The 25,870-nt window shown below is 38.4% G+C and overlaps 1 protein-coding gene across 7 annotated transcripts in view; it reads left to right on the plus strand.

Annotated features, from left to right (window-relative positions):
* Positions 1–25,870, plus strand: part of ARHGEF10 (Rho guanine nucleotide exchange factor 10) — a 127,037-nt gene that overhangs the window by 80,740 nt on the left and 20,427 nt on the right. For all 7 annotated transcript variants that reach the window (XM_076332892.1, XM_076332894.1, XM_076332895.1 and 4 more), the window contains 8 exons: positions 1,861–1,976; positions 3,641–3,768; positions 4,253–4,353; positions 5,612–5,733; positions 10,365–10,451; positions 11,816–12,039; positions 13,256–13,413; positions 24,221–24,363. In XM_076332892.1, the coding sequence (XP_076189007.1) occupies positions 1,861–1,976; positions 3,641–3,768; positions 4,253–4,353; positions 5,612–5,733; positions 10,365–10,451; positions 11,816–12,039; positions 13,256–13,413; positions 24,221–24,363 (1,079 nt within the window). The remainder of the gene's footprint in view (positions 1–1,860; positions 1,977–3,640; positions 3,769–4,252; positions 4,354–5,611; positions 5,734–10,364; positions 10,452–11,815; positions 12,040–13,255; positions 13,414–24,220; positions 24,364–25,870) is intronic.

Raw genomic sequence — 25,870 nt, forward strand, 5'->3', positions numbered from 1 at the left:
CAATACACAGAAATCCTTTCATTGATTCAATTCACCAGAAGATTTAAAGGCAAGAGAATAATTTGAAATTATATGGGAATGTGTAATATCTCAGGTTTATGTTGCATTTTCCTTCAGTGAAGTGGAGAATTCAGAGATTAAGTAGCCCTTAACATTTTCCTTGAGCCTTGAAATTTTATACTCCTCAAGGTTTAAGGCAGACTGCTAGCTTAATATAGTGAATTGCGTTAAAGAAAAACATCCAGTGATGACCTTGATCTGTATGATGCCTCCAAATAGGAAAATGTCTTTAGAAAATACAGTTATTTTGATACATAACTGAGAATATACTAATGATAGAAGAGTTGTCTCATGCATGTTCATTTTTCATGTTTATTCTGGCTTATGCTATTTTGATAGCTTTGTGTTTGGTTTGTTGCGTTTTGGTTTATACACTGGTCCCTGTAGCAGACTTAGGGAATGAAGGTGCTAGAGGTATCTTGGCTGGCAGCTGCGCTGTGTCCAGCACCGATCTGCTCTGGCAGCCAGACCAGGTGGCATGGCTCGTGTCCGTGCTCCTGATCTGTCTGCAGAGTGGGTAGCCAGCATTATATTTAGATCGTGTTCTTGCCAACACAAGGTTGAAAGCCTTCTGCTCCAGGGGAGTTTGCTGCCTGCAGACTAGCTTCCAGAGTTGTGGTAAGGGTGAAGGATCCGTAGTTTGGATACTACACTGCGTGAGCTAAATAATGTGCAGGGGTTTCCTGGAAAGATAATCCAGCCTGGTTCCTGTCATTCAGCCACAGGGAAACATGCTGACTCTGTATGAGTCGGAGTGGGGTCTTTTAGGGGAGAGGGAGAGTTTCTTCAAGAATTACATAGCCATCCCGCTTCTAACATCATGTCTGGGAGTCAGAGTGTATTAGCAGGGTTCTGCAAGCTTTGTGTATTTAAATAGACAGCTTATCCTACTAATCCGACTATTTTTCTGAGTTAGTGTTATCTTATAAACATATGTACTTATTGATGGTTAGGGCAAAATACTTCTGCTACTGTTAAGGTTTGTTGCTGATCTCAGTGCAGATCCTTTTTTCACTTAACCATGATTGCAATAAAACTTCAAGTGGTTCAGTGAAATTGCAGGGTCGTGTTAGAGTTGGGATGTGGATATGTGATCCAGAACTGTCTTGTGATCGATTAAACAAATTCTGAGTTTTAAACCACCATAGTGAAGGCTACAGGTACATTTTTTGGCTTTGTCACATGACCAAAAGCAACCTTCAGGAAGGATTTTTAAACTAAGGTGTGACAGCAAGTCTGCTGCTTGGTGCTAAGCAAAACTTCCATGTCAGCAAGAGATTTTGGGGCCAGTGAAGCTTCGACATTTGTCACAGTTCTAGTGTGTGCTTCTTAAAACTACACATAATGCTCTCCGTCATACTAGATGAACAAACTTGAATCTTGATTGTAACTATGAAAGGCAATGATAAGGTGAGCTAAAAAGACGTGCCTATGGTAACACCTGGACATGCAAAGCTAATATGTGATAACATACTGCTACCTATAATTTCCTGGGATGCATTTCACAATTATCTGCCTGCAGGGACATTAAAAGCACCTGGAGCAGCAAAGTGGAATATCAATGATATACGTATAAATAAATTTCTGATTTTCAGATGTAACGAAGACCCTAGCTGCACATCGGTGCATTAGTTGTTTCTGCAATCTAGAGAGAGCGTCGCCAATTTTGATAAGCTTAATTTTCATAGTGTTAAGAAATAGCAATATATGTTAGTATTATTATCTTTGTCATGCTTTCCTCCTTCAACTGAGAATTACATCTTTTTATTATATATAACCTTATGTTTTTATTCATTTTAGACAAGCTCTATATGGGACCAGGGCAACTGTACCATGATCTGCAGAACCTTTTACATGACTTGAATGTAGTTGGTCAAATTAGTCAATTAATAGGCAGCCTTAAAGGAAACTATCAGGTAATAAACAAAGCTGGATTTATGTTTCAAATATATTCCTGTTGCAAAGTAGCATAATTGTCTCTCCCTAGGATCTGTGCAAGACATCCTTTAGTTCTCTCTGTAAAGACTGCAATAATTTTTACCTCTAGTAATTCATTTACTGTTAACTGTTTAGCATTGTAAGTAGATTACAGTAGATTAATCTTGTTTTTCTTTATTGTTTTTAAGCATAGGTGGATACTACAAGTGTCTGCATTTGCTCAGTAGCTGATAAGCTTATATGGAAACAGAATTATATTTTGATCTTAAGAAAATGGATTCTTGCAGTTAGACAAGGTAGTAGGAGGATGGTTGTTTGGAGGAAGCTCTTGGTGCCCGTCCGAGCTCATAATCCTGGCTTTCGGGGGGATCTGTACTTAAAACAGTGCAAATCACATAAAAGGATTTTCAGAGGAATTTTGAAAGTAATTTGCTTTGGCTTTGTTCACATCCCTTTTATTTAGCCTATATTCTGGCAAACAGCTACAGTACTTTAACACCGAATTTCAGAATGAGTTCTCCACAGTCTTAAAACTTAAAAAAATTGCTTTTTTGCCTTTTGTTTTATATGCTTTATGTATGCTTAGGCACAATTTTTAACTCCTGCCTGCCACCATAGGCTATAAATATATATATGTGTGTGTGTGTGAATATGTATATGAAAGCTGTGTTTCTCTTGGGATATCTTGCCTTCAGAGTCAACAGCGTTAAATAAAACATAACATTTTGTGAAAATAGTACTGTGAAGGAAGTTTATGGAAACAGTACTTTTGGACAAAATTTCACAAGTATTTGAAGATGAATTTCAGCTGCACTATTGGGAATACGTATAGCACAGATACCATAAGACATTCACCCATTAACATGTACAAAACCTTTCTGCCTGTTCTGCCAGTCAGAGCCAACTATGTTTTGAAAACTTAAAATTCAGTCAGTGTTTTCCAGGTAAAGATGTGTAAGATAATTAGAACAGTTTAGTTGAAGAACGAGGTCAGCTTCTCTATTTTTGAAAAAGACTTCAATAAAATTTTGACTGTGGAAAATTTGTGTACTTTTGTGTGTGAATACTTGTTACTGTTGATGCTTTAAGTGTCACTCAGGTGTGCTTTTATCCTCTGTGACTGAACACTCAGCTTGCAGAGGATTATTGGTTCAGCATCCTACTTAAACAGATTCCAACCACACAGACAGCTTTCATGATGGCTCTGTAAACATTTTGACTCAAAGATTTGAACAAAAACATATTGGCAGTATGATTTGTAGATGTTTTCATGAGATTTTCTTTAGAAACAGAATTTGTGGGTTCTGTATAACTACCCATTGAAATGAAGTAAAAGGGTTGTGTGTACACCTGATGCAAATTTACATTTCTTAATCTGACACATGCTTGGGAGTGTCATTTGTGTATCATCAAACTCTGAGCAATGTGAGATTAAGTCATCAGATAAAATATGTTAGCAAATTTTTTACAGATATTTTTGAAATGTGTTTACAAATATGGCTAAATTATCCATGATTAAAATGTGGACTAAATGAGGCCCAGGTGCCAGGAATTGTTTGTTATATGCAGAGATCACCTTAGTTAGCCTGTTGGAAATAGGCCAGTAGGCTGGCGTTGAATCTTAGCTTTTTTAATTTTTCAGAACTTAAACCAATCTGTAGCCCATGACTGGACCTCAGGTTTACAAAAACTGATTTTGAAAAAAGAAGATGAAATCAGAGCGGCAGATCGCTGTAGAATTCAGCTGCAACTCCCAGGAAAACAGGACAAGTCAGTAGTAATCTTGATTACAAAACTTTCTAAATGGGCTTATGTATTAGGTATAGATGTACCAGGGAGGATTTGGGAATCTGTAGCTCTTCCCCCTCTTCTGTCTCCGCAGCTAGCCTCTGACTTCTGCTCTCATGCCACAGTGCTGGGAACTTGCATGTTCCAGGGCAGGATTGTAGTTTTTCTCCCATTCCTCAACCCTGCGTTCCAGATGCAAGAAGCAAGAGAGGAACCGTGGCAGTGACAGCTAATAGGGAACAGCCACTGTTGTATTCCTTCACCAAGGAGGGTGTTCTTCTCATACCATTTCATGTAAAGTGTAGGAAGATGGGCATATGGCATATCGTAGCCTGCATGCTTATATCGGAGCTGTGTCTTTGTCTAAGTATTAGAAAATAATGAAATTTCATCTTGCTCAACATTTCTGGCCTTGACTGTATCTCATACTCAGTGCATTTAGAGTGGCTTTTTTTTTGTCTTGCAGGTCTGGGCGGCCCACTTTCTTTACAGCCGTGTTCAACACATTTACCCCTGCCATCAAACAGTCTTGGATCAACAATTTACAAATGGCTAAACTGGCCCTTGGTAATTCTTAGTTACTTAAATTTCCTATGATGTTAAGATAGCTCTCCATGTACAGTGTAATTTTTATTTTCTAGAAAATGATTTTTTTGGTGAAAATCTATCTGCGGATGTTAAAATTGCAGTACAGTAAATAGCAGTGATTGTGTATCACTACAAAGTAATGATGTTATAGGTAGGATGGGGGTTTCATTGTGAAGGAATATAATTTCTACAGTATTTTAATGAAATCTGTGGTAAACGTTACTAATCGTTATATCTAAATCAACAAGAATGAGATACACTACAGGACAGACAGGTGAGGAAGTTATTCCATTATAAACTTATTTCTTCAGATCTTATGAACTTTTTAAACTTTGAAATTCAGGTTCAAATTTCTCCATTTTAGTTCAGAGTGATTTTAGCTAGGAAATATCAGTAAAGCTGTTGGGTTCATTTGTTTAGCTTTCTGAGCATGAAATAAACTTATGGGTGTAGTTCTAATATAATGCAGTATTTCTATAGCTGGATATGTAAAACTCGAAGTTTTTTGGGTGGAGGTTTGTGGGGGTTTTTTTAACGTAAATCTGTAGTCTTCACTGGAGTGATTATCACAAACAAACCTGATCTAAGTGGGAGCAATAAAGAATGTGCTGTCCTGTGACGTTATTAGTCTCCTGTGTTTGCACAGGGGGTATAGGTTTCCAAAGATACCTGGGATTTTGAATGCCTAAGCTGAGAAACATTGAGGATATGCACTTACTGGAAAGCAAGTCTCACCAGCACATCCTCAAAATACAGTGCTTTTATGGTATCTCACTGAAGGCAGGCAAAATAACAAAAACAAAAGAAGAGAGAATGGATGTCTCCACCATTCCAGGAGGAGGATCCTTATAGTTAAGATAAGTAGTAGTTGGTAGTGATGTCACTTATACAGGCAGAGAAAAATGCTATTCGCAAAACAGATTTCCTAGAGTCTGAGGAGAGGTTTGATGTGCCTTTTCCTCTTTTAATAACCTACTGACAAGATCATTATGAGAACACCTGTAACATTTTGCTAGTGTAAGGTGTTCTTTTTTTGCATTATCAATATGTATGTAGTCTACTATACTGAATTTTTGCTCATAGTTTTATGTTGTTATTTATGCACATATGGCATAAGAACAGCCTGATCAGTATTAACCAATCCTAACAGAATTCTTTTCTATTCCTGTAGAGAGGTGTAAGTGATTACTCAGTGAAAGTATTGTGGGATGTTTGTTGTTTGTTCTTTCCATTACAGCGGAGGATAACCTGTTAGGCTGGTTCTGTGTAGAAGATGATGGGAATCAAATCAAAAAGGAGAAACATCCTCTCCTTGTTAGACATATGCCAGTGATGATGGCCAAGCAACAGGAGTTTAAGGTGAACAGAATTTTTATATGAGATTACAATTGCGTTTCTTGTGTGATATAACTGCTAAAGAATACCATATTGTAAATACATCTGTTAGTTCACATCTATTAGTTCTCTTGAGTTACTACCTTGGTGTAAGACCAGTAGCAGTGGGAGGTCCAAGAGGGTCACAGGAATGCAAAATACTGCAATCTTTGAGGCACTAAGGAACATAGTGTTTACTTTTATATAGTATGACATTCATTTTCAGATGTAAGCTCATCAGTCAATGAAAACAGAACTGCTTGGAATTTTGAATTGGTCTTGAGGTTTCCAAGTGTTTGTTTGAGGCTCCAAAGTAACCTGCAGCTTACAAAGTGCAGGAATCTGATCTCCATGATAGCTGTCCTGTACTGGTGTAACTGTGTTGAATCCTCCTCAAATTTCTGATTTTCATTAGTGCACAGAGAGCAATAGTTTTAAAATAATTTTAAAAATTCAGTTTCATGGGGTCTTATATAAAATGTAGTTCTGTTCTGAACAATGATACAGAAATCGTCTTAATGGTTCATTTCCTAAGGTAATATGTCAGTTTGGAGTCATATTGACCACTGGCTTTAATGATGAAAAGAAGTACAGCATGTCCAGACCAACAGATGGAAGGGAAGGGTGCTGGATACTACTTTTTCCTGTGCATCAACAGGATTTCTTATTGACCGTCAGTCAGGCTTGTGCAAAAACACTAATGGAAATAAAATTGTATATGTATGGCCAGAATTGCAATGTTAAGTTAACATCATCGCACGGGTACTGCTTAAATCAGTAAGTCTGCAGACCCTTACTGCTAGGACAGCCTACACAGGAGGGAAGATCAGCTGGCAGCTTCGCTTCAAGTGTGAATATACAGGCCTGGATGTTGGAGGGAAATAGCTGCTAGCTGGAAATGCGTTTGAAATATGTAACAGTGTTAGATCAAGCCAATTCTATGATACTGGTTTTCAGAGCAGAGCTGCGGTTTACAGCAGCCAAAGTCTACTGAAAGTCTCCGGTCTCTCATACAACCATAGTCATTCTTGTCTTATTGAACAGTCAGCTTTTTCTGTATTGAATGCTTTCTAAAGTCACCACTGGTGAAATAACCAAGCTAATTTAATTTTTTTGCAGAAACTTAAAGTATTTATGTTTCCTTAGAGCCTATGCGTTTGTAAGTCCTGTAGGTCCATGCCAGGAGCCTTGAAGGCCCAGGCTCAACTCCTGTAATCAAGTTACAAGAGGATCTGCTTGTTTTGAAAGGAAAGGAGAGTCTGTTGCTCATACAGTTGGGTGATGGTCTTTGCCTTGGTCACCTCAGGAGAATACAGTGTGTGGTAGTATTCGCTTGAGCTCCGGGTCAACTTTGCCAGTTTTGCAGCTCCTAAAGACAATGTGGGTGTGAGCCCAGCTGTCATGCCTGATGCTCCTAAGTCCTCGATATTACTGGAAAAGGTCATCTAAGTATTATTGGTGGTTTTCTGCAGCCTCAGCTGCAGTTTTTGTGTCAGGCCACAGCTTGGGGTGGGAAGAGACCCTTTGCTTGGCTGATCCTGCTTGTTATCTCTCTGCGTGCTCCTCAGGCTGCCCGGTGGTGTAGGGAGCCTGTAACAACTTCTTCCATCAGAGCAACTATACGCCCCAAGCAGAGGGCTTCTGTCAGGATTGAGAGCTAAACTACCAGGGTTTAACTATGGAAAAACGTCATCATCGGTTTTGACCGAGATGCAAAGTAACACAGAGATGTAAAAAGCAGCCTGAGAAATATCCAGCATGCAGGCTGTCTTTTCTTTCACTAGTGATGTATTTAGCTGTCACAGCTACTGTAAATCACCACTATGAGTAGATAGCTTCAGCATGTGTTAAATGAGACATGCAAAGACTGGCATGGATAGCTCTTTTTTTTCTTTTTTCTTCTTCTCATCTATCGGTTTCCATCTTTTATCCTTATAGTGAATTGCTTTGGTGAATACACAACATTATTTTTACTACTGCTAATTGCTTGGTGATGCCTGCTGACTTCAGGGAGATCTGTGAAATTTGCACTTTTGAAAATTAAGTAAACTGGGAATTTAGAACTCTAACTTAATGCCTGCTCGTTTCCTATTTTTTTTTTATTTAATTATTCACTGTTGCGAGGTGATGTTTCCAGGTTGTGGTGAAGTTGTCTAAGTTAATACTAACCAAATGGTCTCTAGTACTGCAATATAATCATAATGACATTGATGTCTGAGACGAGAACATTAGCGTGAATTATAGAGAATCTTGTTGTCGTGGTTTAACCTCAGTCGGCAACTAAGCACCACACAGCCGCTTGCTCACTCCCCACCCCACCCCCCGCTGGGATGGGGGAAAGAACTGGAAGGGCACAAGTGAGAAAAACTCGTGGGTTGAGATAAAAACAGTTTAATAATTGAAATAAAATGATAATAATAATAATATGATAATAATAATAATACACCAAGCAAGTGATGCACAGTGCAATTGCTCACCACCCGCCGACCGATGCCCAGCCAGTCCCCGAGCAGCGGCCCCCCCGGCCAGCTTTCCCCAGTTTATGTACTGAGCATGACGTCACATGGTATGGAATGTCCCTTTGGCCAGTTTGGCTGTGCCCCCTCCCAGCTTCTTGTGCACCTGCAGCCTTCTCAGTCGGTAGAGCATGGGAAGCTGAAAAGTCCTTGACTAGTGTAAGCACTGCTTAGCAACAACTAAAACATCAGTGTGCTATCAACATTATTCTCATCCTAAATCCAAACCACAGCACCGTGCCAGCTACTAGGAAGAAAATTAACTCTATCCCAGCCAAAACCAGGACACTTGTCTAAAAATGTAGTATCACACCTCATCAGAAACATTTCTGTTCTCTATACGGTTATGAATTGCTTGTATATATTTTAAGTATATAAAGCTTATTCCATAAGCTTTACGGAGCTCTGCTATGGATATTAGGGAAATTAGGGAAAATAGAAATCCATGACTGTTCATAAAAATGCCTGTTTTCAGAGCCTTGGCGCTTGAATGATTTTCAGAGTTGGGATGGACTTAATTATAGATCTTGAGTCTGGTGTAGCTTTCAGGTTTTTCTTAAATGGCCTGCATGATAAAATCATGAGTAGGGTTATTAATTTACTGACATTAACATGATGACATGAAATTAGGAGGGAGTAGGAGTATTATGGATGACAGCATTAGCATTCAAAATGAATATAGCACCTGGAGAAATAATTTGAGGGGAAAAAAGAAAAAAAAGGGATGACAGTCAGTAGGACAGACACATGGTATGCTCAGGCAGAAGTAAAGAGCTTCACGAGTACAGATTGAGGAGGTGGTTGAGTAGAAGGTCTGTAAAAGTAATTTTTAATAGACCAGCAAGCTAAGGATTGGTTAAGAATGTAATACTGTTACAAAGAGCAAATAATAAATGGGATGTGTACAAACAGGCTTCAGAAGAGGTAATCATGATGTAGTGCTGCTAACAGCTCTGCTAGAATAGCGTGTTCAGGTGAGAAAGTTCTGCACTCTCAAATATATGAAACCGATACATCTGTGTTATGGTTTAAGCCGGCAGGCAGCTAAACACCACACAGCCATTCGTTCACGCCCCCCAACCCCGTGGGATGGGGGAGAGAATCGGGAAAAAAAAAAAAAGTAAAATTCGCGGGTTGAGATAAAGACAGGTTAGTAGGACAGAAAAGGAAGGAAAATAATAATAATGATAAAAGAATACACCAAGCAAGTGATGCACAGTGCAATTGCTCACCACCCGCCGACCGATGCCCAGCCAGTCCCCGAGCAGCGGCCCCCCCGGCCAGCTTTCCCCAGTTTATGTCCTGAGCATGACGTCACATGGTATGGAATGTCCCTTTGGCCAGTTTGGCTGTGCCCCCTCCCAGCTTCTTGTGCACCTGCAGCCTTCTCAGTCGGTAGAGCATGGGAAGCTGAAAAGTCCTTGGCTAGTGTAAGCACTACCTAGCAACAACTAAAACATCGGTGTGTTATCAACATTATTCTCATCCTAAATCCAAACCACAGCACTGTACCAGCTACTAGGAAGAAAATTAACTCTATCCCAGCCAAAACCAGGACAATCTGCTGGAGAGGTGCCAGTTGGAAAAGTGATAATAATCAAGAATTTTAAAAACAAGAATTAAAAAAATCAATTATTTTTACAATTTTTAAATGTAATTAAGTGATAATGTTAATTTAGCCTAATGAAGAGGAGACTCAGGCAGGGTCATGACGTATATCAGCCTTATACGTAAAAGGACACTGCAAAAGGGAAGTACCTGGTGGCTGAGACAAGAAGTAACAGACTAACGATTACAGCAAGGATGACGTTAGGTTGGGTATTTGGAAAAACTTAATAAAGGTCATGAAGCATTTGAGCAGATCAGCTAGTGAATTTGTAGTCTTTGGCTTTTAATGTCTGTAAGAGTAGATTACGAATGTGTTGGGAACAACAGACATGCAGCTGACCCTGCCAGTGGGAAGCTGGATGGACTAAACTGACTTCTTGCCTTCTGTGATTCTTTGATATCCTTAAATGCTTTAATTAATTACAGACTACGTTAGGCAGAAACAGGCATATCTTTTTAATGTGGTAGCTGTTCTCTTTCCTTTGTTTGAAGGTTGAATGTGCTGCTTATAATCCTGAACCGTACCTCTCTGGTGAAACAGAGTCAGATTCCTGTGCCGTGGAACATGGTTTTCTTTGGGTAAGCATAATCTTTAAAAGCTAAAAAGTGGGTTGTTTCCTGTTTCTCTGCACTATTTTTTGTGACTCTGAGCAACATATGGAAATAAATTTTGGGTTGTTTTCTTCTCTTTTTTGTTTGTTTGTTTTGAGATGGACTTCTATAAAGGATAGCTAATAATTTTGTCCGTGTGATCTCGCTGTTCTCTGTAGGGTGTTGCTTATGTGTGTGTGGTTTGTTAGTGTGGCACAGAACGAATTCCAAAGTGCTGAGCACATTCAGAAGTGACTTATGTGCTAATTTATAATGAGGGCTGCTAAAACCTGTATGAACTCACACTGTCCTATTGTCTGTTTCCATATTTTAAAAATGTTTTAGCCATAAATAATCTGTTTAAGTCTGTACATAGGGGGAAAAAAAAAACTATTCTGGCATGTTTTTATGACCTCAAATATGCAGATATTCCAGCAGACAAAGTGAGATAGCCAATACTTTTAAAAAAAAAAAAAGCACTAATGATTTCACTAGCTTTTCTTGTTACTACAATACTGAAATTTTAAGGGAACCCTTGTGAATCAAAAGTAGAAGTTAGAAATAGCTTTTGTCAGTGGTCTTTTTCAAGATGATCCGTACAATTTCTTTTTGTCTTTGCTATTTCTAAACAGTCATCACAGATATATACCAATAAAATCTTTCTACTGCCACAAAATGTTCTTTCTTTCACTTTGCTGTTTTTTCATTTCATATAAACATAAAGATTACTATATAAAAACACTGCTGCTTGGGCAGACTTTTTTTTTTACTCTTTCCAGATCCCTAAAATGTACAGATTTGTGGATATATTGGTGATACTTAGTTCTGGATCAGGGAGAAGTTTAGGATCCTGTATCAGCAAGTTTACGAAAGGGATTATATTAATAATCCCTCTTTCTGTTGGGTCAGAGCATTTATTTGTAGACCTGTTACTGTGCAAAGGACAGGCTTCAGCTATATTATCTGTTTTAAGAGAATCTGAGATAACTTGGAACACCAGTTATTAAAATAATATATTACACAGGTACTTATTGTAATTGCATTACATTATGTATATACATATGAGTCAGATGTGAGAATAGGCCATAATATTCCTACTTTCAGAAAAGAAAGGACTGTTTTTGTGAGTATACAGGGCAATTTTGTGTCTATAATGTTTTGAAATCTCTTGTATTTGTGCTGAATTATTTTCTCATTTATGTCTTAATGCATGAAAACTCATATTCATGCATATAACTTGAGATGCACTCTTTAATTAATATTCCAGTCATTCCTTCTTGTTAATGCTCATCTTCCTGGAGACAGGTATCAGTCTCGGTCTTTTTTTTTTTTCTTTCCTCTTTCCAATTCAGATTGGCAGTTGTACTAATCAGATGGGCCAGATTGCAATAGTCTCATTTCAAAGCTCCAGCCCCAAGGTTATTGAGTGCTTCAATGTGGAATCACGGATTCTCTGCATGGTCTACATACCAGAGGAGGAGAAACTGAAAGAGCAAAATAAGGCTCTCGACTCTGAAAACGTTCTTGCAAAAGCGTCTAATGTGCCTACTATTTGCCTTGGCATGGAAGAAGGAAGGTGATTCTCAGTTTTAGTGTATTGTGTATGATTTATTCATTAGGTTTACTATTCTATAGCAAAATTATGTGAGATACTTCCAAGAAAATGTTCTCTTTTTAAAAAAGTATCCATGTGATATCCCAGTGACCTCAACTTATCCTTTCCACCTAAATCAAGGAAAAAATACACTCTACGTGATTTTAAAATACACTATGTAGTATTCGAAATTAAAACAATGCGTATCTTTGACAGAGGATTAATTCATCATACATCATGTCTGAAAAATACAAATATTGTTTTTGTAATGTTACAATGTAACCAAAATATAAATATTACTTTTGTAATGTTACAACATAATCTTTAGGTATTGGAAAATTTTCAGAATGACAAAGTGTTAATGAGGAACCCATTAACCTTCTACACTGTGATATTGTGCAGGATTTGTCATGCGAATAAATAATATTGCTGTTTACTATCGACATGAATTATTTTCCTCTGTTTGAACTGATGACCTTACTGAGTCATCACTTGATTTAGATTGAAGAACAAAGCTACGTTTTCTAAACGTACAGGTCAGTAAGCAAACAGATCCTGTTATAGCTAGTGAGAACATAAGTATGTAACTACATGTGATTTTTGAAGGTGTTTCTAACCGTTATAAATGAAGGAGAACAAAATTCTCCAGGGAAGATGCCATGTTTCCAGAAATTCCAACATCTAATTGTACTGATTGTCTTTGCTTGTGAAGTGCAATTAATTCCAGATTTAACTATACAATATTCCTAACATACCCATGATAATAATCTATAGGAATGGTGGGAATTTTAAGTGTAATTGATGTCTGGCAGTGAGGTTTTTCTTCTCTTTTCCCTAGTTCTCCAGGTAACACTTTATCCTTTTTTTTTTTTTTTTAAACTAATAGAAAGTTTTGGATAAACTCAAATAAGGACTTCGAGCAGAATTTTTATTATGTGTCTTTGTTGAATAAATGTTTCTCCAGACAAATAATATGAAAAGTGTTGTCATATGTCAATGTTAAGTAATTGCAAATTGTCTACATAGATATTTTGGGGGGTCAAGATACTCCTTTCCATACTCATCTTCCTATGAATGGAAGGAGAAAATCTTTTTCTTTCCCCAGTATTTTATTCTAAACCACTTTTGTGCATATTCTAATAAGAACTAAATAAAACATAATTTCACAGGTTTATTTTTTTCTTACTTCTTTTTATAGCATTTCTATTTACAAAAGTTGCCAAGGCTCAAAGAAAATTCGACTTCAACACTTTTTCACTCCTGAAAAATCAACTGTTATGAGTTTAACATATATGTCTCAATACTTGTTTGCTGGCTTGGTAAATGGAAACATCTCAGTCTACACAAAAGCAGAAGGTAATGTAGTGATACGATTTGATAACATCCTGAGGAACTTGCATGTCAGTATATTTTGGCAGAAGTAGTTTTCCACTATTATATTTTCCGGAAATTCTCTGTAAAACTGCTGAACTAAGGTTACTGCAGTTTTCAGTACTTCTGAAAAGACTTGTTTTCCCTCTTTGAAGGATAGTAGAAACTTTGATACTGTTCCCAATTTTACCATACGATACATATGAAAACTGATTTGTGCCCCGTAGCTTAAACCCTCAGGTCATCAGTGTTACAAGAGTCAAGAAATTTATGTGGTAACAGGCAGTATACGGTATTTATAGCACAATGTTAATTCCACTCAACTACCTAGTACTGGTGTTTATGGAAGACAAAAATTCCCTATTGGTAGAGATTCCTGTATATCTCATTTGAAATAACAACTCCATTTTTACTGTACAGATAGGAGAAGCCTTTTCTATGTGTGCGGCTCATGTATTTCACAGTAGGACTCCTTTTTCCATTAGCATCACAGTTGGTTGTTTTGTATCTAGCTAAGTAATTGGCTAAAATAATTTGTATAAAGGAGAACCCCAGGTAATACTTCTGAACCAGAACTGTCTTCTCCAGAGCTGGTTCGGGTGCTTGTCTGTGTACTTCCAGTACATCTCACTAACTTTCCTGCAGTATTGCATACATATATAGTTAATTCAGTTCAAAATCAGCGAGGCTTTACTCAGAGGTTGAAACCTGAGTTTTTAAGTGAGGTGTTAGCACAGAGACACCTAACCTTGCAAAGTGCAGAGCTGGCAGAGATCTGGTGCGCCTTATTAGTGTGAGCTGCATAACGATGGTTGTCATACTTCTCTAATGAGGTGGGCCCTGTAAACACTGCAGTTGCATTTGTGTGGCACTATGTCTCGGCTACTAAATCCTGCCAGTCTCTAACTGAGGAGCCAAGCTCAGTATCTTGAATCTTGGAACAAATTATATGTCCAGTGTTAGATCATATAAAGACTTAGTTTGGGAGAGGTACAGGATGCAATATTTTCTTTCTTTTTCAAGCAACAAAGAATCTGAAAAAAGTGTTGGGAAAGAGATTTCCTTTCACCCGTTGTAATCTTCAACCCAGTGGGTTTCCTGTTGAGCTGTCATCTCTGATCTGAAGCCAGACATTGGATTTCAGTTCTCTTTAAAACTTTTTTTTTTTACCACTGAATAGCAAATTTTTCTTTGTTTTGGGGTCACAGGAGTGAGGCCTCGATCCTAGTCTCATAACATCATTTTTGATGTTTCAGTTTCTTTATGTACCTGGGTAGCGTAGTAAAGTGAATCTGTTGCCTTCTCTGAAAGGGACTGGTGTATTTAAGCTGTTTTAAGACTGCAATTGCTGTCACTCAGCTTCTTCCAGAAAAGACCACTTCAAAAACACGAGTGGCATCGTTGGCAGTATAGGTAAGAAAGGATGCATGGGTTGCATATCTACAGAGGATGTTAAGGATGGGGCAGAGCTGTTAACCAGACTGAATTACGTTATGAGCTTGAGGTTATGTTGCATTGACCAGGATCATAGCGTTCCCTGTTTATCTTCCTCTGAAGACACCAGTTTTGTGCAGCTAGATATTCATAGAGCCTGTCGCAGTCTATTTCAGGATCGCTGAAGCTCCGAGATGGGAAATACGCATTCATATTTTTCTGACTCATCTTGTAGTCCCTTTCCTTACAGTTTGGTCTGTGTGTGTTATTTCAGTTCTCCATGCCTCATGAAAGTTGTGCAAATCAGCTGCTCCCATGTTAGTGTTCGTATTCCTTATAGTTGGCTGCTGTGGTCATGTGAGGCAGTCAGCCCTGAAGGGGTGTTTTTATGAGCACTGACCTATTTTACCAAACAAAGGAATCCAAGGGATGAAACGGGTGGGAGGGGGAATGCAGCCTCTGAAGAGCTTTGTGCAATTCATCAGGGTCACCTTCTGTTCTACAGAGGGGGTTACTTTCCAGCCATGCACTTCAATTTGGGTTTTGGTCTATCAGCATAAAGGAGGTTAAGGAAAGATTTAAAAGTGAATGTGAAATATGGTCACTGCATTACAAGGCATCTTGATTTGAAGCCTGAGAAGGACAAATGCTATGGGATGCACAGGTAAAATGGTTGTGCAGCCTGTTGTGGGACTCCATGAATGAAAAGGGGTAATCTTTCATCTTCTAGGATGAAAATCCACCTCACAGTCTCTATTAGAGTTGTGATCCTTGTGTCTTCCTCTCTGGGCAGAAAGTGTAGTGGATCAGTTCAGTCACTGAAGCTCGATGCCTTTATGTATGTAGTGAAAGACCCACGACTTCTGTCATTCTGTTTTCCGTACCCAAATAGCTCTAATTTCTCCTGTTGTTTTCAGATGGCTCAATGCGTGTAAATATCCAGGCTTGTTTACAAACAGCAAGTGCTCTGTTCTGACTTTCTTCACAAGAGAACTTTGTCAGATTGACAGCATCCAGAGTGCTCTCTGGTTGCAGAAAGTCTTGTCTTGAAGTAATTTAAAATGGAAACTAAGAAGTATGTATACTAAAACGAGGAACACGTGCTGTGTTAGTGAGAGAATTGAAGGTACACAGTGAGATTTCTTCCTTTATGGAGGTTAGTCATGTTTTACTGAGGCACCTCTGTATCTGTGTATTTTCACTTCTGAGTTAAAAAGTACTGAAGCCTGAATGTATTAGAACATAAATTAAAAGCAAAGTCAATGACACACTGATATCATATTAAATCTACTCGGTTCTTAAATGTGAGCTAACATGGTGATCTGTGAAAATGTCACAGAAAGACTAGGATGTAGGTCAGCTAATATGTTAATCCTAAAAATAGGAGCCCTGATAATTATCCTCAATAATCCATAATTTTATGTGGGTGAGAAGACTAATTTGGGGAATTGTGAAACAGCTAATGCATTAAATGCTGTTATGTATAGGAATGGTATGGTAGTGATGCAGATTGTAAAGTTTCTGACACCTTGTGTGTTGGGAACTTGTTTACAGCGCTATTAACTTTTACACAGTCATCAGTCTGAAATATTGTATATTTAGTGTTTGCCTCAGGCTGACTTATTAGGAATATTTCCAGGCAAAACACTTCTAGATGAGGTTAAGGAAAAAGTACATTGTATTGTCTTTGTTTAAAAAACATAACAAAACCCCTTTGTGATATGATTGCAGACAGCCCAGCAGATGTGTTTTCTGAGTGATGTAATAGCAAAAAAGGTCAGCGCGTGTTTGACTTCCATTCACAAAAGTGTCTTAGGAAAGGGAAATCACAATCTTTATATAATACAGGTGTATTGTTCCTGATATACTGTAGTCAGTTCCAGCTACTTCCTTTCTTCTAGACATTGATATACATTTCCTTTCCATAAAGTCCTGTAAAGAGTATGGAGAGAAACAGGAAAAAGAAAATAAAAACTCAGAATGGTTGTGGCAAAGAGTAGAATTAATATATTAGTAGTTTCAGAAGGAGTTTGGTTAAGATGAGAGAATAGGTGCACAAAAAAGACGTGCTGCTTTGATTGCAGTGGCTATCCTTTCAGCACGTTTGGTATGTATAGCCCCCCACTGTGTGTACAGCACCCACAGCGAGCCCTTGCACACTCACCCCTAGAATTAAATTCACAGTGCTCGGCATGCTCAGCAATCCTTCCTCTCTGCTCAGTGCTGGTGAGGCCACACTTGGAGTGGTGGGTCCAGTTTCTGGGCTCCCTAGTACAAGAGAAACACGGACATACTGGACAGAGTCCAGCACAGGGCCGTTAGATGATGAAGGGACAGGAGCATCTCTCCTATGAGGATAGGCTGAGAGAGCTGGGACTGTTCAGCCTAGGGAAGAGAAGGCTCAGGGGAGTCTACTTACAGACTTATATGTCTATAAGTACTTGAAGGGAGGGTGGAAAGAGGATGGAGCCAGACTCTTTTCAGTGGTGCCCAGTGACAGGACCAGAGGCAATGGGCACAAACTGAAACACAGGAGGTTCCCTCTGAACGTCAGGAAACACTTTTTTATAGTGAGGCTGACTGAGCACTGGCACAGGTTGCCCAGAGCGGTTGTAGAGTCTCCATCCTTGGAGATATTCAGAAGCTATCTGGACACGGTCCTGGGCAGCCAGCACTAGGTGACTCTGCTTGAGCAGAGGGCTTGGACCAGATGACCTCTAGAGGTCCCTTCCAACCTCAACCATTCTGTGACTATGAGTAGAGAAATGTCCGAACAAACCAGTAAGAAATTGAAACAAGGCATTTCTTAATGTCATCCTACCTCCAGGTGCCGCTGAGCTAGAGAAGTGCCACTTGTGATTCACAGCGCAGAGCTTGCACCTATGATCAGTTTCTTAAGCTGAGAATGAATCATGCCTCTTTTTTCTTTTTTTTTTTTTTTTTTTTTTAAAAACAGGATAGGAGAAACAGGACATGTAATTTCTCATATAGTATCCTCACAGCTAAGGCACTAGGCTCTCAGCTGAAGAGATCTCTATTCTATCAAATGATTATTTAATACATAAACTTTTGTTCTGTTGCCTCTCACCCATTTTTTAACTCTTCTTTTCAAGAGTGGCTCAGCTTTAACAGGAAGAAAGGATTGGGAATGCTGCCATTGCCACTCCGAGTGGCCCTCACCTTGGTGGCTAGAGGTCTCTTCTGGAAGCCTGAAGATACTGATGTGAATCTTCTTTTGCCATAGAGAAAACTGACCCCACACACCCATAAGAGGAAGCCTCTTGCATGTTTTAATGAAAGCTGTATTTTCTAGTAGATTTTTGCGGAGCCTGTTCCTGTAGGTGTACGCTGCTAGGTTCTGGCCCTGAGGTTTACGAAAGGAAGAAAAGATCAACTTTGAGAATTGCAATTGAATGTGAAACAAGAACAACAGCTGAGGCAATTCTGGCCATGTACAGAACAGAAGTTTACATTCTTCAGAGAGACTTCTCTGGTAAAAACTTAGGCAGCTCTGAAGGTGGTCAGGAGTTTTGATGACTTACCTGTCCAAAGAGGCCTTATGACACTAATCAGTGATCATTTTCAGAGGATTAATATCAAGGAAAAGGACCAAAACTGAAAGGAAATATAAGAGTAAGGGGAAACAGTTATAACAGTGAAGGGGTAGCAGGTCAGCTCATTAGCAAGATATCTTGATCAATTTGGCAAGACAATTGTCTACTTTGACAAATGCAGGAAAGGAGGAATATGTTGAATGTAAAGCACTGATGTTGAACTTCAGAGCTTGGGTGGATCCACGCACTGCTCCAGCATGTCTGAAGAGTGCGGTTCTGACATGTGATAGCCACTTAAAGTAGACATGGTGAGAGGTATTGCTATGAAAAGTAAGGAATGGTATTAAGCTGTTACAGAGGCGACTAGAGCAGTGATATTGAAAAAGAAACCTATTGTCTTGACTATGTTATCACTGTTAGCAGTATCACCTAATACTTGTTACCAGAAATATGTTGACATTTCTATAAGTCTTATTTGCATATCTCATGCTGGGACTTCCAGCACCACCCCTCTCTACAATTTTAGGTAGAGCTCTGTCAGCTATTTAGCATGAAGAATTTGTTGCATGTGTGGGAAAAAATGACTATATACATGTGTAGCACAGGACATTTCCTAGTTACACCTTGTTTAGAAGAGCAGACCCGAGTGTCTCAGCTTATTTCCAGGTGATAAGAAATGTGCTAAACTTTTTACTTCTGTAGCTACCATTTTACTCCTCAACAGTGCTGGTTTATGTACCATGTGATGGAAAAAATGTTTGTGCTCCATTGCACAAATTGACCAACAACTGCTGTTCCCAGGGCTGTGTTGGCTGCTCTGTTGAAATCATCAATAGTGCTGCTAAGCAAGAGAGGAAGCTACCAACAAAAAGCATGTTCAGTTCAGCTCGACTGAAAGCGTAAAGGAAGGGAAAACTACTACAAACTTTAAAAAGACTGTCTGAAGAGATAAACTATATTCTATTACGTTCATATTCTCATGTGAAGACTTGAGAGAACCCACAAATTATAATTATAAAATACTAAATATTAATAAATTATTTATAAATGAATAATAAGAAACTTATTTTTATAAATTATTGTAAAATAATATTACTTTCCTTCATTGGTTTTTATGGAAACAAACCGCAGAAAGATAAACTAGCCAACATTCTGTTCTATAAAATGAACATTGTTTTAAAACTTTTCCGATGTGATTAAATTTGGCTGAATAGAAGGATAACTGATATTCTAAAATTCATAAAAATCATGAGACTAATAACAAAATGCACTAGTGGAAATAATGTCCTTATACATTAAAGTCTTAGAAATATTTTATGAGCATAAGATATCTTACTTTGATGCAGCTAAACAGCCTGATACAAGCATGGGTGTATAAACTATGGCACATAGCTATTGGAGAAATATAACTTACAGAGGGTATTACAAATAGTGGCATAACACAGATCTATTAGTGCATAGACACAGTAGTGCTTAAAAACTGTGTTCTCATGTTTTAAATATTCATCTAATATGCAAATATCAGAAGTTATGACATCTTATTTCTAGAAGCCCCTAGATTTGTTTTTATATTTGACACTGTTCTCAGATTTTGTAGATGCATCTCATTCCTGCAAATAGCTGTACCTGCAATTCATATAGATGCCTATATTCTATTACAGTAATGTTATAGAGACTGCCAGAGACTGTCATGTCTTGTGTACTAGGCATTTGGTGTATCTATAGTAAGAGTCTGTACCTGCTTTGATGTGGTCAGTTTAAGACCCGAGTCAGCTAAAACTTGCCAATACAGTAATCTTTATGTGTTGTTAATACTTGTATGGACTTTTCTCCCAAAGCAGAAGGAAAACCCCTATCTCTTCTCCCACTGTTTCCTTCCTGTTTCCACAGGTGTCAGGCTTCAATCTGGTATTTGCTCAGGGTGCAGATAACTGATTTTTCCGCATACAGACTAGCCTCTGGTTATAGGATATATGTACTGCATATTGCATCTCGTTCGGTATCTATATACTTACCTCATAGGTAGAAGAGTTTATTGTCTGTGGCTTTTCAGCATTCTAGAGACAACGATGACCATAAAACCTTCCTAAAACTAAATCAATGCTTATTTAGAGAACAGAAACAAGGCATCGATTGAACACAATTTTAAGACAAGCTTCACTTCTGTGGGCACTCCTGTAGGTATTCTCCAGCCAGATCTCTGGGAGCTGCATTATATACATCTCCATTGCTTATTTTTCTTTTGCTCAATTCCTGCTTTTCAGAAAATAGTTTGCTGGGCTCCTTGGACTGGCTTTTTCCTGTTGTATGCCTTGAGATTTTGTTAGCAAAAGCTTTATCTCAGCTAATATTTCTTGTTTATTTTCTTTTTTCTTAGGAAAAAGTCAATTTATTAGATCAGTAACTAACCAAGGATTTATAACACCAAACGAAGCCATTCCATACCTTTTGCAAGTGCTGTGCCTAATTTTAAATACGTGGATAGTGCCAGTTGTTGGACCTGCTTACATAAGTATGTGTTGAATCTGCAGGTGTTTACACAAGTAGAATAGAGATAATACTTCTTTTCACGTAGATTTTAGAAGCAATGAACTTTGGATCAGGCAGATAACATGAAATAGCCAACGTTAAACATGAAGTCTGTGCAGGCAGGTATTTAATAGGGTCTGTTGAGATCTGCAGAGAGAGTATTACATTTTCTTAAAACTGTGATTTTGACAGTCTTGAAACAGCTTGTGAACTAGACACAGACTTGCTAAGTAATTTTGGCGATGAGCAATGAAATTCTTGGTCAGCAAAATGAAGTCGTGATCTTGCTTTTAGTCAGCAGCCTGTGGTTAAAGCATTCACACAAGTATGTTGGATTATCAGGCTTAATCCCTTGCCTTGCTTGAGAGGATTTGTACCCATGCTTTCAACTCTCAAGAGATTTCCCTGGCTGCCACAAAGTAAGAGGAGAGAGTTGCACAGTGCTTAATTCCTCCTCCTGGTGCCATTCCACTTTGTATAATTATTAAGCATTCACTGAGGCAGGGAGCAGAACACAGCTGACCCATCGTTTAAATACTGCCCTAACTACCAGACTAGAGAGTCTCCTCCAGCCCTTTTTTTCCCCTCATCTGTCTCAGATGCTGTATGATCTGGAAGACAGCAATGTTTGCAGGAAGAAATAAAAAAGTACTGGAGAATAGCCATATCACATGGCTAGGTATCTGGGTAGAGTGATAGCGTTGGATTTTTCCTAGGCCGATATAGGAAGTGGGATTGCAGTTTCTTTACATGAAGTTACGGTAACATGAAAGATATCAGGTCTCTATCTCACCTTTTTCATATATCCAATCCCACTGAACTCTTAAAGCTAACTGGTTTGTTAAGTGCTGTGCTAACAGCACCAACAGAAAATGGGTTTGTGAGAACTGAGTTTTGATACACGTATTTGTTGAATCAGATATTCATAACACTGGTAGTATTCATAACATTGGTAATATTGAACTCACCTTCTTACCTTGCAGTAAGTTGTTTTAGAATTTTTATTTTGCAATCGACATCCACCTGACACCAGTACTAATTTTCACTCAAAACTATTACAAATGCAACATAATAATTTTAATGAGACTTGATAAAAATTAATAATATGGCTTAATGCTTAGCCATCTGAGGAGTTGCATGGAAGTTGAGGGCATAAAGATCCAGATTTTTAAAAAAAAATTTAGATGCTTGAAATGAAATTTAAGCAACATTTAAATCCGAGTCCACAGCTGAGATCCTGAAAATCCCTATTCACCTGTCACTTCAGTATCAGCTATGCTTTATATATAGATCAATGTATAGCTTGAATGTATTTAAGAGAAAGAGCTGATGAGTTCAGTGAATGGTTTTGTCTGTACATTAATGTGTTGTTCAGTGTGAAAATATAACTACAGAAAGAAAGATAGCTTCTTGCTCAGCATATCTGCTCTTTGCTCAAATTCACAGTCTTTATCCTTCAGAAGAGACAGTAAGAATATACTAGAATTATGCTGGTTTTATCCCTAAAAAGGAAACACGAGGGTGCTAATTACTGGATGCTGTTATGACTTCTGCAGTCAGCATAACTTATGCAACGGAAGTCAGGATACGCACATGCATGCAGCTCCGCTCTCTGAAGGCTTTGCACTGAACTGCCTACAGTGGGTAAAGCACTCACAGGGTATGGGCAGCCTCCACTTAAGAATTTAATTTGAGGATAATGTGGTTGCTAGCAAATGAAAACTTTTCCAGAAGTTTCTTTATTACTAATGGTACGTATGAGTCACGAAGAACACAGAGTGACTTTGACATCGCTGGGAGAGTTTACAGGCTAATAACTGGAAACACTCTTCTTACTTGCAAACTAAAATCATGAAGATTATTTTGACGGCCTGAAACTACATGTCCTTTTTACAAAGATGCTTTCGGAAGAGAGACACATCCTGAGAATGACTCAGCGAAGGTTGTATCACGCAGATGGCAGAAGCAATGAGAAGTACTCCAGAGCTGAGGCTTCTCATTATTGTTGTTGCTGCTGTTACTGTGAAGCAGGAAATATCGTACTCCTTTACCTAAGCAGATAATAAAAGATGCACTTGTTATCAGGGGAAAAAGAAAAAAAGTTGTACTTATGTGCTTGCCTAAAGATGCGTTTACCTTGGTCTCATCAATCAAAATTTAAGTGGTTACTGAGTTGAAACCAGTGTCAGTAAAGTGGACAACTTTTCTGCAGCTTCTGCAGGAAGAAGGCTTTACAGTGAGGAAATGGGGCCTTTTTGACATATTTTATCGCAATGTAAAAACAGATACTTTAACAGATTTTGATATTATTACTAAGGCATAATGGATAGAAATGCGGTCTTCGAGACTTTATGTTCAATGAGTGCTTACAATAGAAATAAACTAATATAAAAGTATTAAAATGATTATTGACATATTTAGTATGTCAAATTGTATATATAAAAGACACAGCTGCAACTATTTCAAGAAGCCCATGTTGCTAGCTCTTAAATTTGGAGAGACATAATCTGCTAATCCTTGTTTCAAAGAGATGGCAAGTGAGAGTAACCAGAGTGGTAAGTGGCGGCATGCAGTTTTTATCAGAAGGTCTCTGAATAATTCATTGTGCCACATACACATGCATAATGTAATTTGGATCTGCTAAATGCAGTCCACAGAAAACACTGTGGATTATAGTTGGGGGAAAAAATAGGAAAAGTGAAGATATGTCACAAAATTAAGTTTTAATTTCTTTTTTTAAAAAAATGTCCTTCTTAAATGAAGCATGTAGTAGCAGGAAGTCCATTCCATCAACGTGCTTTTAGAGAGTCATCTGAGCTCATTAGAACCTACAGTAAAAATCTTGCTGACTACTTTTCACATGAAAGATTCTGTCCTAGCCGGAAGTTGATTCATCTTGAAATAGGTCTGTTGTGAGCTCCTTCTGAGTTGGAGAAAATTATATCAGCCATGGCTTTCTGACTGTGTTTCCTCTGGAAAGGAAAGTAGCTGTATCAGAACAGCAATGTGGGATTCCTTGTTTATCAATTAATCCAGATAAAATTTGTTCAGTTAACAAATATATGAGTGTTTGGTTTTGGTTTTTCCCCTTAATGTTGTATTACCCTTACAAATTTACTCTGGAAGCTAAAATTAAACATACATAAATCACAGTGTAGCTTGAAGTGGCAACTTGCAGAGATTCGAGCAGTAGGCTTGAGAGATAGTGTTTTCAAAACTTTTAAAATTAAGATTACCATTTTGTTGTGTATAACCTTTCTTCTTTTTTATTGAAGATGGGACGTGGAACACGGAACCTCAGAAGATAGTTAAACTGGGGGTTCTGCCTGTTAGAAGTCTGCTTGTGATGGAGGACACCATTTGGGCTGCATGTGGTGGACAAATTTTTATAATCAGCACTGTGACACATTCCATAGAGGTAAACACTTTTAAAAGCATTGCTCACCTGCTATGCTACAGGGTATAAGTGGTGAAATTTTAAACATTCAAATCTGTTTAAGGAGCCGTGAAGCTTTGGATACGCCACAAATCCTTTCACCATTCAGGAAGCTTTTCATGAAATATAGTTTCAGTTCTGTTAAATCCCACTCCCTGCAGTTTGAAATTCTGCCGTGACATTCTCTGCTGATGTCTCATTAGACCTAGGTTTGCTTCCATTTTCCCCCAGGTTTCCATAAGGTGCTTGGAACTCATGGAGTATTCGGGGCAAGAGTTTGCTTAAAAATGAGATCTGAGGAAAGGCAGCAAAGAAGTGGGTGCCTATAGGAATTGCCTGTTAATTCCAGAAGAAGGTTTAATTAAGAGACTGCCTCTACATAGTTAGATGTTATTTGCACCTTGTGATGATTTCATAGTGTATTTCTTCAGAGTTTTGCTTCTCAGTGGACTACAAAAATTTGCTTTGTGTAAGGACATTTTCTAATGAATAATCATACAAAAGTCAGCTTTTCTGGAAGGAGAGAAGAGTGTTAAGGATTCAAGCTCATATTTGTGACCACATTTCCCAGAAAGTGTTAAGCCCTTTTTCTGTCAAAATTGCAGCCTCCACCAAAAGAATGTCTCAGTGGTCTGAAGTTCAGAGGTGATGAAACGTTAGGAATTAAGCCTCTCCTTCAACCTACAATACAGTTACACTGAGTTGCATGATGTTTACAGCCATGAAGTTCTTTCAAACAGGAGTGGTGATGAGCTCACAGCCTCCTTCTGTGTGTGCTTTGTTGCTGCTTTTTTGTTTCATTGATGATCGTGTTGTCTCCCAACAATCGTCTATTTGGTACAATTGATTCTGTGAGTCATTGTCATGGGTTTACAGGGAAACAGCTAACATCCCGATTTCCTCTGTCTTTATCTGTGCTTTCTGGGTGATTTGTTTCGTCCAAGTAGATGCTTGGATCATATATTTTCCTACTTTGTTTTTCTTTAAGGCTTGTTTTGTTGATAGTTTGAATGGTATGATGAGGGAAAGATTTTGGAAGAGTGATTTGGATAGGTGCTTGAAATGGACTTCTGTTAGCTTCACTGGGGGGCAGGGTAGCCTCTGGGACACCTGGTTACTGTCCTACAGACTTCGATGATGAATCTCTGATTCTCACCAAGAAATACATAGCAACAGTAAGAGATCACAGCCAGATTGTTCCTGTGTGAGGTTGGTTACATACAGCCAGACCTCTGTAAATACCTTTGGCAATTTTGACCTAGTTCTGTCACAAAGCTCTTCCTAGATCAGGTGGTATGGCTGCAGCTTGGGCTATGCTGTGCTGTTTTGGCACAGGAGAACAAAACCAGAGTTGGACAAGCTTTGAGGATTAAAGAATGTATAAAGCTTACTCTATCAAAATACAGTATAGCATAATGGATCGCAGTATTGAAAACAGAAGTTCAGAGAGATAAAATAACAAATATTCTATCAATATCTCTCAGACAGA

This window comes from Aptenodytes patagonicus, chromosome 3 (genome assembly GCF_965638725.1).
Source record: "Aptenodytes patagonicus chromosome 3, bAptPat1.pri.cur, whole genome shotgun sequence".
Taxonomy (NCBI): Eukaryota; Metazoa; Chordata; class Aves; order Sphenisciformes; family Spheniscidae; genus Aptenodytes; species Aptenodytes patagonicus.